General features: G+C 42.2%; 1 protein-coding gene across 1 annotated transcript; it reads right to left on the reverse strand.

Annotated features, from left to right (window-relative positions):
* Positions 1 to 1,258: 1,258 nt before the first annotated feature.
* Positions 1,259 to 4,933, reverse strand: LOC122753592 (transcription initiation factor TFIID subunit 2-like). Its single transcript, XM_044001092.1, has one exon. The coding sequence runs from the start codon at positions 4,931 to 4,933 to the stop codon at positions 1,259 to 1,261; it is 3,675 nt and encodes a 1,224-aa protein (XP_043857027.1).
* Positions 4,934 to 16,445: the final 11,512 nt, after the last annotated feature.

Consider the following 16,445-nt stretch of genomic DNA (forward strand, 5'->3'; position numbering starts at 1 on the left):
GATTCTAAATGTGTATTCTAATCTGTTCCCCCAGTTTTGGGGAAAACTGACTAAAATCACTGATAAAACAAGTTTAGGTTTTTAAGGGTTTATTGGAAAATAGAAAGAAAAAGATTGAGAACAGAATTCCAACAGCCTGGCATTCCTATCTTTCCTCAAATTTCCTGTGAAGTCCTCTGCTGCCACCACCATCCAGTCAGGAACCCAAAAAGCCCCAGAGCCCTCCACACAGGCTCCCTTTCCTCCTCTCAGACCATAGGAGGCTCCTCAAGTTGATTGGCAGGTAGCCTTGATAGACAGCCCCTATGAGCAAATGTCATTTCCTGACGCCAAGGAAAAGCCACAATGCCTCTGGGGCATTTTCCTCATGGTGGAGCTTTCCCACAGCAAGTCTCCAGTAGGTGGCATCATTCCAATCATTACAGTACCTTGACTCAGAATATAATATGCAATTATGCAACAATTTCAAATAATATCCTTTTTTAACGAAATATACAATTACTTTTCTGAAAAATCAGAACATATACAAATATAAGTTAAAACACAACACAATCTTTAAAAAATAAGACTCTTAAAAAATAAGCCCATATTATTGAATTCAAAATCTAGTTGCAATAGCACAAAGAGAAACCCTTATGTAACATTAAAACTGGCCTTTTTTTAAGCACTACTCTTCAGGTATTAAGCATTTATTAAAGCATACCAGGTATTTATGTGGAGTTCAGAAAGTTAAGTAAAGGCCTGTCTAGCCTAGAGTTCCAGCCTGGCCAGGCTCTTCCTCAAGTCTTCCACCATGAGGCTGCTTCAACCACAAACTGCCCCTGCAAACTGAGTGTGGAATCTTTTTATAGGTTTGGAGCAGAGGCAGTCCTCACAGACTGCTTCAAGCTGATTGGTGGGCATCATCCAAATCCATTCCTTCACTGGACTTGAAGGTGGTCTTGAGTTGAATTCAGTCTTTAGCTTCTGAGAACAATACCTTTATAAGGGCCAGCCAGGTGTGCTTACAATTTAATTAAATTGAAGTAAGCTAATCAGAAAAGTCAATCACTGTCACTTCAATCAGTTTAGATCAATCTCTAGGCGAGCCTTTGAGTATCTGCAAAATCCCATTTTCTCACAGTTCTGATGATACATGATAATATTGTCAGCCATCATATACAACAAGGTTGCTTTTGTGAGGAGTTCCTTCTTGTTCTGTTTTTTTTTTCCTTCCTGGCCTGCTGCACATAGTAGGCTGCCAATGTATCTAAGCAAGTTATCTGGTCTTTTTCACTTTCACTTTGCTGTCATGTTTATGTTTATGTTTGTACTTTTTCTTCTTTTTCTTGTGCTCGTGGTGGTGGTGGTAGCTGTGTTTGGATGAGCTTGGCTCCTTTGTGAACACTGAGAGTGGTGTGGTTGGTACCAACAACACACTCCTCTCCAAAGACTGTCCTTTACCTAGTCCTTTGTAAGACATATCCATACCCCAATGAGGTTTTGCAGAAGCTGTGACATCACAGCCTGGTGAATGTTGAGGCATCAAAGCAGATCGGGAGCTAACTGGCCTCAATTTTGAAAGACCTGGAGTTGATGGCCTTTCTATCATCTTCAAGTGATGGTAAATAAAAAATTGACTATCATTAATGGTGTCCATGTCACCTTCCTCCTCCTCTTGAGAATTTGAGAATCTGACTTTGAGTTTCACTTTACTGTTATCATCATTCTCCAATATTTGACAAGGTTCTAGTGGGGACCCCAGTGGTGTGTCAGATTTCCTCTTCACTCCCTGCTGATGAGCTGATAAATTAGCTGATGATTCCTTGGCTAGGTGATTTTCAGCATTCTGAAATCCAGTTAACTGTGCATGACTGTTTAGATTGCTCACAGACTCTTGGCTGTCTGCTACTACTGCCTTGGAGATAATGGTAGGATTCAGCATGGCCTTCTTCTCTTTCAAATTAAGAATCAATCCAAGCTCTGGTAGTGGCAAACAAGAAGGCCTGCTGAGGCCAAAGAGTGTGAAGTACAGATCTACAGCACCACATCTTAGTCTCCAATCATGTGAAGTCCCTGAATTCATAAGTTTCCAAAGTTGGTCTACCAGTGCCTCCTTGCATAAGGGAGAATCCATGTTCTTGGTGAATGGTGGATTCCTAGTCAGCATGTTTAAAATCTTGTGCCTTACATAGGGTACAGGATCATTCTGAATCATGTTAAGCAACCATTGTAACTCTTCATAACTCCCATCCACTCTGGTGTGATCCACAACTGCTTCCAAAGCTGCTATCCGAATGTCTACAAAGTGACCGTATTCCGCATAAGACTTGAAGAGAGAAGGATCACTTGGCACATGCCCATTCTTCTGGAGCACCCGAATGGCTCTCAGGCAGCTGACTGTTACGGTGTGTCTGTAACTGGGCAGCAGTTTTTCCATATTGAGGAACCTAGTGATTTCTTCAAGAATCAGTCGAACATCTGGATTTAAGTTATCTAAGGTTCGCACTTCATTATTTACACTGACTGCAGGCGTTACTGAGTTGGCAAGTGCATCTATCATTTCTGCCCGATAATAATTATCTGAAAACTTATTTTTCCTGTTATCATTATATTTGATTAGATCTAAGATAAATGTTGAGACTTCTTTGGGACATAGATTATGAACATCTCTCAATAGAGCCATAGCAACTGGCATGGTTTTTTGTAAAAAGTAGCTTTGGAAACTCATGAAGTTGTTTGTTTTCACAATGTTTGGACAAGTCTTGCAACAAAACATCCTTGTAAAGAGTGACTTCATGGCAGGAGGTCCTGTCCATGTACTCACCATGGAATTTGCAATCTTTGCAAGGCAAAAGCAAGCCAGCATTCTTACTCGGTAGAAACATTGTTCTTGCTCTAGTATATCTGTCAGTGAAAGTCTTGATGCTGGAGTGGGAAATTTTTCCAAAGCTAAAATGGATTCTTCCTGTGCAACTACATCTCTTTCATAGCGAAGCTGATATTGCCACATGAAATCAGACTGCTCAAACTCTACTTTCCTCAATACTGACATATCTGGGTCTATCCTTATCCACAGCAAAGGAGAATCTGCATCCATAGCAGAAAGATCCATGTCAACTTCTTCACCATTCATCAATGGAATTTTTTTCTTTTTATTCCTTCTACTTTTAGAATGGCAGGGTATATCATGTTTAAGACTGTTTTCTTCAATTTGCAATGTATGATTAAATGATCCATCTAACTCTTGTACTGTCACTTTAAGAGGGCCCACATATTTCTGGGTTCCAAGAGAGGTATAATCTTGTTTTATATCTAATTCAAGAACATTTCGTTTTCTGTTGAATGCAAAACTTCCATAAAACTTGACCACCCCACTCTGGTCTACCCAGCGTTTTATTAAATGCTGGATGTCTTTGCCAGAGACGTTGGAGATGCATTTTAAAAATCCAGATGTGGAAACCAACATTTGACTCCACATGTGTGATTGGAACTTTTGAGATGAAGCTGTACTGGCTAAACTCAGGAGTTTGTTAAAAACCTGTAGCATGAACTCCATACTTATTCTATTTTCAATCAACCGCATTACAAGGTGAGCTTTACACTGGAACATAGTATAATACTCCCAGGAAAGAGTATGTGGGTGCTTTATTGAAAAATGTTGATGTGAAGCTGGATCATCCTTCTCTTTTCCTCTACCAAATGTCGGATGTAATAAAACTCCACCAGTTTTCAGTTCATATGCCACTATTTGGTCCAACTCCTCTTTGATCCAGTGGTGGTACTCATTAACACCAAAGGTTTTTTTCATCCAAAGTCCATAGATATAACCTGAAATTCCTCTCAGTACCCACTCATCGGACCAGGACATTCTAGATATAAAACATCCAAAAAATTGCTGAGCCAATGACTGTGCTAAACACCTTCTCGTTAGAGGTGTCTCGTCTATAATCTTAGCACTATGCAAAAGGTTTGTGCTAAAAATACTCATAGAAGCATAAGCAGCTACTTCAACATAGGCTTCATCTATGAACACAGTCTTGAAACAGGAATATGGATAAGGACAAGTAAGAATCTCTTCATAAAATTCAAAGACTTCATGAAGAAAAGATGTGGTGTGTTTAAGTAGTGGAAGAAGCTGAGGTAAGCAAAAATGAGTCACCTCATGCATATAAGGATCCACAAGGATTTCAAAAGGTCCAACGGCCAGAGAAATATTTGATGCTGCTGTTGGAATAGTAAGCATGTAATGGAAGGTCTTCTTCTGCATATCATGAGTATAAATAGTTTCTACTAAATCTCCATTAGAAACTGCAACCATTGCAGCATCCACTGTATATTCTAATTTCCATGTGCAGAGTTCAGAGTATGAATCAACACAAGGAAACCAAAATCTTGTAGAATTTTGATATCCACACGAGAAAACATGGGCACCTCTCTCTGCCATGCTTGCTTCTCCATTCGGTACCACAAAATGAAGGCCTCCTTTTGGTTGATCTAAAGAAAACTTAATGTGCACTTTCAAAACCTTTAACTCATTAACATGTTTCCAAAGCTCTGACGGAACTTTAATGCAAAGTTCTCCGTTTCCGGCATCTGGGTCAACAGCAGTAACTGCAGCAGCATAAGCATTGGAAAAATAGTTGAGATTTCTTTGCTTTGATTCATGGTGACAAACTTCCAGCGTTGGGTCATTATAAATAAAAGCTGCCTCTAAATCATTGACCCTTACTCTGTATATTCTGCATTGTTTGCTGTTTAACTTAATTCTATTCAAGTGTGCAACTGTAGGAAATATTGTAAGTTCTACAAATCCCACCACAGACTTTCTCTGGAAGTTTATGCTGTTGATGCAAACCACTTGATGGGTCAGTTTATAGGGTCTAGGGCTCTCGAATCCCTTGTCGCCTTTCTTCCTGTTAATCCTGCTGGGCTCTAACCCAGTGGGCGGCATGAAGAACGGAGAAGGGGTTCGCTCTGCTCCCTCCATCCAGGCTTACTGGGCAGTCCCCGGATCCCCCAACCCAAGAACCACCCAACGCGGCAGCAGCTGGGGCTACGGTCTGATTTCCCCCAGCCAAAAGTTAACTCCACATCAACTAAACCACGCCCCGCTCGGACCCTCCCGGGCTCAGCTCTGCCCGTCTGTTCTGACCACGTCCAGGCTCAGGGAGACTTCCGACGTGGGACCCGGCGCTCCCGCGCAGCCTCCTGGCTGGTGCTCGGTGGCTGCAGTTGCGGGTGCCTTAAGAGCCGGCTCCTGCAGCTCCTGATGATTCTAAGAAAGCAGCTAACATCCAAAAATCAACCAATCAACAATTGGCTGACTTAAATAGGAGAACACAGTGACTAAGCCTAAGATCCAAGAGAGGAGGATTGGATGGAATGAGTGCTCCACTTGTGAACAAGAAGACTGGAGTTCAAATTCCCACCCAATCTTCAAACACCTAAGAGCTGTGACCCTGAAAAAGTGGCTTTGCCAACCTAAGCCTGAACATTCTCATGGATATTAAATGAAAGTTTTAGTTGTAATGGCTTCTACAATTTTTTTCCTACTCTATTGTGAGAAAATAATTATTAATGGATTTCTTGGGGGGGGGGGAACCCAGTTTTAATTGGCTTTCTCTACCCCTCACTTCAGAAAGGTCAGTTCATAGGAAGAAGTTTGAATTCTATTCAGGGTGGAAATTGATTCTTTTGGCTAGCTAGACTGGACTTCTACCCTTTGCCCATTAGGTCTGTGATGTTTAAAATCTAAATTTGTGGTCACCTTAAATTAGAAGCTTTAGCACCAGTCTTTGGGCAGTAAGCATTCATTAAAGCATACCAGGTATTCACAAGTTCAGAAAGTTAAAAGGTCTATCTAGCCTAGAGTTCCAGCCTGCTCTGGTCCTTCCCCAAGTCCTCCACCAAGAGCCTGCTTCAACCACAAACTGCCCCTGCAAACTGAGTGTGGAACCTTTTTTATAGGTCTGGAGCAGAGGCGGTCCTTACAGACTGCTTCAAGCTGATTGGTGGGCGTCATCCAAATTCATTGGTTCACTGGACTTGAAGGTGGTCTCCAGATGAATTCACAGCTCTTAGCTTCAGAGAACAATACCTTCTTAAGGGCCAGCCAGGTGTGGTTACAATCTAATTAATGTTAAGAAGGCTAATCAGCAATAGATTAAATAGATTACTCTGCCCAATTGGGGGTGTATGTGTGAATCCTTCCTTGAGGGAACTCTGAGTTTAAGGTCTTTGAGCCTTTTCTGAAGAGTGTAAAATTCATTGACTGCCCTGCTCCTCCCCCACTCCACTTAATTCAACCAGTTTAGATTAATCTCCAGGTAGGCCTTTTGATTATATGCCAAATCCCATTATTTTCTCACATGTCCCAGTTGTTGAGGGAGCAGGTCCCGTCAATGGGCTAGAAACTTTCACACAGAAGATGGAAGGTGTATGTGTTGTAGAGGGACTGCTTCCTCAGTCACCCAGACCACAGAGACCTGGTTAGCCTTGTATTGCTGTTTCCACTTTCCAACCTCAGCATCTTGTATTGCAGGTTGGGGTACGGACATAACTGAGGAGGTAGCAGAGATGTGATCCATCTCCACAATAAATAAAAGGCCTGTGCCATGTAAAAGGTATAAAGAGATAGAGCTGTCCAAAGTCCAAATGATGTGGAAAATCATGAGTTGTATTTTAACATTAAAATAGTGACTGCCATGGGAAGAGAGAACCATAGCACCAATGGGGTTAACTGAAATGTTATTTCATTGAGTCTCCATGCCTACTGAGCCTGTTCACAATGATGACCTTTCTGTCATAGAGCTAGGGCTTGGTTATTGACTCATCATTGGTCTTGCACATCAGGCTCACAAACACTGGGCTTGTGTCCTCCACTTTGGAAACTGATGCTTATGCTTTCCACTAAATCTTCAAGGTGGGCTTTCATCACTAATTATCCTAGCTTTCTTCAGAGCACAAGTACTAATGGTAGGTCAGTATTTCTAGGTGCATTAGACCAGAAAACATCCTCAGAGTTTTTCCTTGGAAATTCCAAGGGAGACATTCATTTGCACACTTGGAGGGGAAGAGAAGGCAACTTAAATATCATGTCTAAACTAACAAATGAATGGAGCTGGTTCATGATGAGCTGTTGGCATAGGACAACTAGTTGTATTCTAAATTTATTTTTATTGATAAAGTTTTCTTTTTAAAAAGAGGCTGGGTCTGGGAGGCTTCAAGAAGTGGGTGGGAGTGAGGGGAGTCAAGAAGGACCCAGCTCTCCTCTTTTGGGACTCCTGGGACTTTTCAACCCTTACTGTTACATCCAACTTTATGGAAGGATTTGGGAGACATGTTACACTATAATGGACAGGAAACATCACTTAAAAGCAGAAATCAACCTGCCTCCCCTCACCCCACAACTTTCTAGGCTTGTTCCACCCCCCAGTCCCTGGGGGAGGGGGCAGAGTTTAGGAGGCTGGGAGACAGGTAAGCAGGAGCCCAAGAGGAGACCCACATAGTAGACCACCCTACAACTTGGGAAATGTGCATCTGCTTCTCCTAGTTTTGGACCTGATCAAGAGGGAGCCTATGGGGGAGAAGAATAAGGAGTCACAACCGGGAAGGGTTGTACAACAGCCCAGGCCAAGTGTTGAAACTGGTACTTGCCTCAGCCTGAGGGGTAGGGGTGGGGGAGGGGCTCTTGTGCCTGGCCAGGGAGAGAGTCAGAGCACACAAAGTCATCTTCAATGTGGAGATGCAGTATGGGGCCGGGGCCCTGGGTTCAAATCCTAACTGATATTTCCAGCTGCAAGGATAAAAGCCTCAGGGTTTCCTCCTCCATAAAATGGGGTTTTTAATGTTCCCTCCCACTGCCTTTTCATGGGGTTATTTCGAGAAAGGTGCTTTGCAGCCCTAAAACATTATAGACGTGAGCTCAGTACTTCTAATTTAATAGGTGGTACCCCTAGAAGAGGAGAAGATGAAAAGGAGAAAACAGTGGTCCTCTGGGGGCAGGGCAGGGCCAGCGCCAGCGGAGAATCCCCATGGCCCCCTCTAGAGGGGTATGGGAACCCACCTGCTCTTCTGGATACAGTCCAGGCGAGGGGCTCAGAAGTCCATGGAGCCGTGGGCCAGGTAGTCCTTCCGGCCAATGTTGCTGACTTGGTTGGTCTTCGTGGCCTCCAGCTTGGGGCAGTCTGTGATGCTGTGGTCCAGACCTCCACAGAAGGTGCAGCCTCTCTCTCCTCTGATGTCCAGCATGGACTCGTCCCCAGAGTGCAGGACCTGCAGCACAGGAGGTACTTTCTGCTTGGCTTCAAGCAGAAGGGCTTTGAGATCCACAAGTACTGACTTGTCACAAGCCTTGTTGATAAAGGTGGTGGCAATGCCTGTATTCCCAGAGCACCCTGTCTGGCCAATCCGATAATACGCCTGAAGAGATTGAGAATTATATTCATGACGTGCTGAATGGCTGGAAAGTCCAGGCCCTTGGAGGCCACATCAGTGGCCACTAAGACAGCTTTCTTGCCATCCCAGAATGCCTCAATGGCCTTGGTCCATTCTTCTTGATCTTTGCTTCCATGGATGGCTACAGCCTCCATGCCCTTGTGGATGCCATCCATGAGTACTTGCTTCTCCTCAGCCTTCTTCTCTGAAAAGATAAACACTGGTGGGGGCATCTTTTGCAGACACTCCAGCAGGTATATATGAATGTGGGCAAACAATCCATTTCTTTGGGTCTTAGATAATTCCTTTGTAAAAGTGGGAGTTAGACTACCTGCTTTATAAGATTCCTTCAGTCTGAGCTTGATTGATCCTATGTTAGCTGGTCAAAGCCATCATAAATCATTATATTGATGCTTAGCTAATACTCAACTGAAATTCCTTTTGGATTTTTTTTTCCAATTCAGCAAACATTAAGCAAGTTTGGTGAGGAGAAAAGCTACCTCATGTGGTAGGGGTAAAGGTATCAGTAGCAGAAGACATCTGGGTGATAAGAGATGAGGAAGAGAGGAGAAGGCAGTGCTCTGAGCAAATTGGCCTAAGGTCATTTTCAGTAAAATGAGTCAATATTGACTTAGCTGGGAGGACAGCGGGGAGGGGGATTCCTGGGAGGTTTGAGGGAGAGTCGATATGCATGTCCAAGTCCCCTGGCTGGAGTGGAGGAGAAAGATTGAGCCAAGTATTGAATTCCTTGTGGAAGGAAGACCTGGAGGTCTGTAGACAGCAGCAACCTGGATTCTGGTTGGGTGCTATATTCGAACTGCATGAACAAAGGAGAGATGACAATGGTGATAGGGGTCAGATTGGGAAGCAAGGAAAATCCTGATTCTCTCTTCCCTGCTCCACTCCTTGACTGATAAATTGGGGGTGGGAGATGAGTAAAGGTACAGTCAGAGTTGGAGTGGCCAGGGAAGCTGTGATCCACAGGGAGCCAAGTTTGAGTGATAAAAGATAGAATGAGAAGAACAAATTAAGATGCAATTCACCTTGCCTATGGAACAGGTATTCCAGAAGACACCGTGGAAAGAAGGGGACAGTAAGGGATTTGAAGGGAATGGCAACAAGGGATCCAAGTACTGGGGGATAGGGAAGGGTTTAGAATCACTGGGATTAGAAACATGATGGTCAGGGTTATCTACCCATTAAAAGAGAAAATTAGAATATTAGTGTCAATAAGGTTATAACCTTCAACTAGAGTCCAGCTGAGCTTCAGAATCCTTTATATAGTTATTGACTACAAAAATAATATAACTATGATTTCTGATTATAAAAAACCTAAATATTTAATCTACATTTTCCTGAGCCTCACAATTGTTTTCTTAAAGGTCTTGAGATAATCTTAATTTTTTTAAAGCAATAAACTAAAAGCTCATTAAGGGACATCCTTCAGTGGTACTGCTCACAATCTTCCTTGCATAAGACTTTACAAAACAAGTCTCTGTGGAAGCTGAGCTGGCTTTGGCCGTCGTCTCTATTTGGATCCAGGTGGGGCAATGAGGGCTGGATGGCTAAAATGTTCTTTACTCTCTTGAACCCTAGTTAGGGGAACTAATAGAAGTCCTATGTACTCATATTCTTTTTGTTGAAGGATAATGAGAATCAAGGGGCTTGCTTCCTGACACAGCATTATTGGAGTCTGCTTCAAAAGTTGCCTATTTGACTGTAGCCCCGCTTTGAGAAAATACTTATTAATTTTTTAGAACTTTATCTCCAGTCTACCAGAAATTACTTGTTTAATCAATCTGTTCAATCAAGTTTCACATGTTTCTGTCTTATAGTCCCTGAATCATACTTTGAATTGGAGCATTAGCACTAACAACCTGTTATTAGCTGAACTGAATGCCCTCGAAACATTAAGTAGGATCATGAAACAAAAACCAGCATGACCCTGTTATTAACTAGGATTGAAAGATTCAGATGCCAGATGAGGCTCAAAACTTTATGGCCACTTCAAGTAGCAGAATGCCATGTTCCTAAATGGCTCATGGGAATTCTGTGGTAGGTAGAATATATAGCAATCATGGAGTTAAACTAGGATTGAGAAGTACATTCATCTAGTACGTCAGTGTGAGAGATAATCAATCCTCTTCTCAATAATCCTCGGGAACTCGGCAGCGATGTGACAAAGGTTCTTTTATTTCCTCCTCATGAGGAGGCAACCTAGTGTGCAGCTAATGGGAGCCCAGAATGGAGGCTCGAAGGCAGCATTTTATCCCCTAGTCCCTAGCACAAATAGACTCTCCCCTTTTTCATCACTACTTGATTACTCAAGGGTTACAATTTACCAGCAAAGACTGGCTAATCAAAATGCAGTATTCCCAACCCTAATTATTGACCTAATTGAGACCAGTTGAATCTAATTGAGACCAGCTCTCGGCTCCTAGAATCATGTGATTTTTTGCTTGCTGGAGGGAGAGGAAAAGGTCTGAGACCTTTGTCCTACAAGCAGGTCAGGAGGGGTATGATTGACTGTTATATCCTTATTGAGAGGAGACAACTACCCATTTTCTCACAATTGGACACCCTGGTGGGAACCAGAAAAGTCCTTGTTCTCTTTAAAATGCTTCACTTGGTATTCTGTGCTTTGCTCAAATAAACCCTGATGGGTGACTTACCACTAGTCCAGATCTGCTAATTGATAGTGCTTCTAGGACTCATGACTGAGCTTCACAAACATTTGACATGACAGCAAAAGCTGTCATGATCGTGGCTTATCAGTCTTCTTTGCAGAGCTATCACCCTCTTGCAAGCAGACTGGACAGACTTAAATAAAAAATTATCTTGAAATTTCCACTCACTTCTTCTGAACTGCTGGAATCTCTCCTAGGGATGTTGCAGGCTGTGAGGCTTCCTAGCCCCAATTTGTCAGAAGTACATAAAGAAACTGTCTAAAGTTGTAGTCTTCCATGTCCATCTGCTAACAACCATCAGAGGTATGTGGGTCACTCATCTCTCAAATGATCAACGGCAGAAGAACCTGCCTCTTGCTATGAGGGCCTTTATCTCAATGTTTTCTAACAATTATGTAAAACTAATTCCCCACCACCCCTTCAGAAAGGAAGCAAAGACAAGTGGCACCTAGTCCACTCTGAGATCTTGTCTTTCCAGACTTTCTCCTGGCAGTCCTTTTGTGATTCCCCCAGTGATTCTAACCTTATCATTGGCTGTACTCATAACTAATACTGGATATTAGCCTTCTTTCTATTAGTTCTTGCTCATATTATGACAAGCTTCAGCATGAATAGCTCCCTCCTACATGGTGCCTCTTGTCATCCCAATAACAAGGGGATTACACAGATGACCTGGGCTTACTCTATCTGTTGCCAGTGGTTATACAGAAGGAGCTGATGTAACTATCGTGTCTTTCAATGGAACTACTATAAATTTGTTATGCTTCTTTCTTCTTACAACAAGGACAGGGCCAAGAAAAAAGCAAAGGAGGAGAGGAAAGGATATTGGCTTGAACACAAAATGGTTCATACGAATATGGTCCAACTCTAATCTGACTGAGTAGATTGAGCAAGATATGTGGTTCCTAAGAAAATAATCCTTCCGTGCTCACCATCTGTGTTCAACTTTGTAGTGAGTCTTTCTGAACTTAGCTAGACTGGTGCTGAGGAGATGGATGGACAAGAAATCTCCATGTTCTTCCTCAGAAAGCTTTCCTGACTTGGTAGAATTTCTGTTAATGTTTCATTACATCCCTTCAGAAACTTGAAGTATCCATACCAAGATAAGGCATTGAAGTAATGTTTTAAACTAGACTTATTCCATTGATGTAGGCAGCTCCTAGTGAGAACTCTTGACTTATTTACATAGGTCCCTTTCCTAAGTTTCTAGTCATAGTGTTACCTGTCAGCACTGAAGGATTGTGATTAGATTCTAGGGTTACACTCAATAAGTATGAGTTGAACCTTGAACTGTGAAGTCTTATGGCAAGACTGGCTCTTCAGTATTAAAGAAAAGCAATATGTTTATTATGGTTAATATCCCATGTGGCATCATAAGCACTTTTTTTGTTAAACTTGCTGCCTTGTGAGTTGTTGGAAGAGATGGTTAAATAACCATATCCCTAGCCTTGTTAGCTAGGGATAGTCATAGGGACTGGATCTATGATATTTCTTACTGGGTGCCAAAGTGAGGAAACTTCCTCTGCCAATGTAGTTTGATGCATTCTTTACAACTACGTATCTGTAGAGATGCCTGATTGTCTGGGAAGTCAATTGACTTGCCCAATGTCTCAATTTTTATATCAGATGTGGGATTTGAACTTGGGTCTTCTATTTTGAAGGCTGGCTCTCTATCCATTATGCCTCGATGGCTTTGTCTCTTTGGAGTCACTCAAGCATCCTTTCCTGCAAAAATAAAGTATGTAGTGAGGCTTCGTGTAGCTATAGATTTCTTTCTATGATTTGAGAGAGCTGCCACCAAAAATAAACTATCTCTAGAAAAGTCTGACACTGGATCGGTATTGTAGCTACTGCCTAATTATTATTATGGAGCTTAGTGCTATGCCCTGGACAGTATCCCAGTTCTCTGAAGAATTTTGGGATCTGGCTATGGTGAGGTATAGGAAGGAACAAACTCATTAGTTACCCAGTTAAGAGGGCTTGAGAAGACAGGTATCACTCATCATTATTCAGGTGCTCCTTTGAATATTTGTTTTCCCATTTGAGTGTAGTTATTCTGATTCTCATTGGTGGTTCTTTTCTGGTTCAAGTGATTGTGCTCAAAGAGTGGACTAGATAAATGACACTGTAACCTGTGAAGTTCTTCAAGGGTTCCTGGCTACGGAGCTCATCACTCTAATAACCACAAGGTTTGGCTCATTTATATTTCAACTGTTCTGTTGACACTGGTCAAAATCTCGAGGCTGATTTTGTCCCACCACTTTTTTTTTTCCTTACTGAAGATTGATGAAAACTCTAGAAACTTGAAGCTTAATGCTGAGTTAATCCAGGTAGTTCATGACTAATCAGATTAGATAATAAATGTTCCTGTAAAATTTTGCCCTCTCCATCCTTCCCACTCTCCTAGGCCAACTTTTATTTTTAGCCACCCAGGCATTTTTTGCTATCTTTATCCTCTGCCTGAGAGCTGGAGATAGAGCCATTAGTCTGCCTGATTTTCTTGGACTATTGCATAGAATCCTTGGTTGAGACTTCTTCTTTAAGCAGGAGAAAAGTCACTAAGCACTGTCACTCTGGAACTGGCAAAAATGCCCACTTTTGCTATTGCTACCCATTGCATACTTATTCTTCCTCACCTTCCCCAGAAATGGAGGAAACCATCCTTTTTTTTTCCCCTTAATCACTATTCTCATCTGCCCCACTATGTTTGAACCCATGTTTTCCTCTACTTACCTTGTACTCACTTACAGAAATGCTTTTGGGAGATCATTGTTTTTTCCTTGGGCTCAGAAGGCTGTTGGTGAAACTGAAATGTATGGGCTTGTTGGATCTAAATTTAGCTGTCTAGCTCTTCTTGACAAAAGCATCTAAATCTTCAATAGTGGTGGGGTTTATCAATAGACCACTTTGGCAAAAACAGTAGCAAAGCCAGATATCTGAATGATACCCTGCTCCTCTCATTTTACATAAACAATATGTATGGGGAGGATTGCTATGCAAATGCCTGATACAGAATTGAATGCCTTATTGCCCCTCTTCCTACTTTAGAAATGCCATGATAGGGGCAGCTAGGTGGCACAGTGGATAGAGCACCGGCCCTGGAGTCAGGAGGACCTGAGTTCAAATCAGGCCTCAGACACTTAACACTAGCTGTGTGACCCTAGGCAAGTCACTTAACCCCAATTGCCTCACAAAAAAAAAAAAAAGAAATGCCATGATTTGGCTTTGTGGTAAAATATGAAAGTTTTTAACAGTCAGTTAGGATAACTGAAAGACGCCAGTTTTTCAAGGACCACCCTTTTGGGGAGGAGATGAACAGTCTGCCTGCTGGGCATGTCAGACTGCCTGCCGGGTACAGTCCGCCTGCTGCGCATGTAAATACAGCAATTCAAACAGTTAAAGAAGAAATCCAGCTTTCCAGGCCAGAGTCCAGAATCCAGTTTTCCAGACCAGAATCCAGTTTTCCAGACCAGAATCCAGTTTCCTCCTGATGACATCTTACCACTTCAAGAAGACAAGAGAACTCAGAGACTTTATATGAACTGTTTTGCTTTATTAGCTTTTACTATCTCCTTTCTGTTATATACTATCTGTAACATGTACTCTCTGCAGAGGCTCTCCCTTTGCAAGACTAATGTCAAAGCGTCAGTTCATGAGGAAAGAAAAAAAAATCGCCCCTCTGGACAAAACTTTCCTCTCTTCCTTTTCTGTATTGTTGTTCGCATATTATTAGTCAGCAAAAGTTATTATATTCTTTTTACTGTTCCATCAAGGAAACATTCCGTTTCTTGAGGAAGCAAAGGGGGGAAATGTGGTAAAATATGAAAGTTTTTAACAGTCGGTTAGGATAGCTGAAAGACGCCAGTTTTTCAAGGACCACCCTTTTGGGGAGGAGATGAACAGTCCGCCTGCTGCGCATGTCAGACTGCCTGCCGGGTTTTTTTTTTACTTCCGGGGTGGAGAGAACGAGAGTAGCCTTTTTGCCGGCTTGGCGGGACTCCTGGGGGCGCGGCACAGACGGTCTGACTCACTCCAAAGGTGGCCTTTTCGGTTTGGTGAGTTTTTATAAGGAATATAGACTAAGCCTAGATTTAAGACGATTTGTACTGTATTTCTATTTTCCTATCCTTCTAATCAACAACACCTTATATACAATAAAGGCTCTATCTAGAAAACCAGAAGCTTCTTCCATTTACTAGTCTGGGAGATAAATTAAGGGAAAAGTTAAGTAGGGGAGATTTATGATCTAATATCCAATTTTAAATCTCACAGTTTCCTATCACTAAATTCCCAGTATACTTAGAGAATCTGTGTGCCTGCAATATTAGATGTGCAGGAGTTCTCTTCATTATCGGATTTCCTGAGGGATGCTCCCACCTAAGTTCAAAGTTTCCGACTCTGCTTTCTGGCAAGAATTATACATTGCCTTATTCCAGTGATTCAGTACTTCTTGATTTCTGCCTCTGGCTTTTCCTTTCCCAACTACTGGATGAGTTTTGTTGGCCCCTGTAACTTCCCTCAACCTAGTCCCTTTATGTTGCCTTAAAATCAGTTACTCTTTGAGGAAGAGTATTGAATACATGAACACTTTCATATTCTAAAATCTGGGATAAGAATTCATTTAACATAGTTACTTGTGCCTCTGATAAGAAAAATGAAATACTGGGGGCAGCTAGGTGGCACAGTGGATAAAGCACCAGCCCTGAATTCAGGAGGACCTGAGTTCAAATTCAGCTTCAGACACTGACATTTACTAGCTGTGTGACCCTGGGCAAGTCACTTAACCCTCATTGCCCCACAAAAACAAAGAAGCAAAAATAAAGCAAAAAAAGAAAAAAAAAATGAAAAACGAAATACTGATCTACCCAGCACAGGACCATTTTTAATGTTCCCCACCAGTCTTAAGTCTTGCATGAAAATGAAATCCATTGTTCACCTCCATGGCGGTCAAGGACCAAAATGTACTGTTAGTCATCGCTGTTGTCCTCATGGAGCTTGTGGCTTTGTGTGGGGGTGGGGGGGGTGGGGGGCAGGATATTTTAGCTGGGAGGGTGAGAGGCAACTTTCCAAATGTCATTCTTGCTCACAAGCTTGGTTAATGTAATTGGCCATTGGCCTTTAGGGTATCCTTGGTAAAAGGGGAGAGTATGTTAACGCTAGATTATCAAGGCCAAATAATGTGAGGATAAAAGAGGCAAAACAAACCCCTTCTTGCATCAGATTGCTAATCCAGTTCAAGTATACAACAGATCATTAGAGAGAGGCAAACACATAAACTAAAGCCTCATTTCCCATCTAACTAGAAGCTGGCTATCATTTCTACTGTCTTAGGTGTGTGTC

This window comes from Dromiciops gliroides, chromosome 4, assembly GCF_019393635.1.
Source record: "Dromiciops gliroides isolate mDroGli1 chromosome 4, mDroGli1.pri, whole genome shotgun sequence".
Taxonomy (NCBI): Eukaryota; Metazoa; Chordata; class Mammalia; order Microbiotheria; family Microbiotheriidae; genus Dromiciops; species Dromiciops gliroides.

Bases quoted from the DNA above. Each gene is read 5' to 3' on its own strand.
- LOC122753592 (XM_044001092.1), bottom strand. From the start codon at position 4,933: ATGCCGCCCACTGGGTTAGAGCCCAGCAGGATTAACAGGAAGAAAGGC.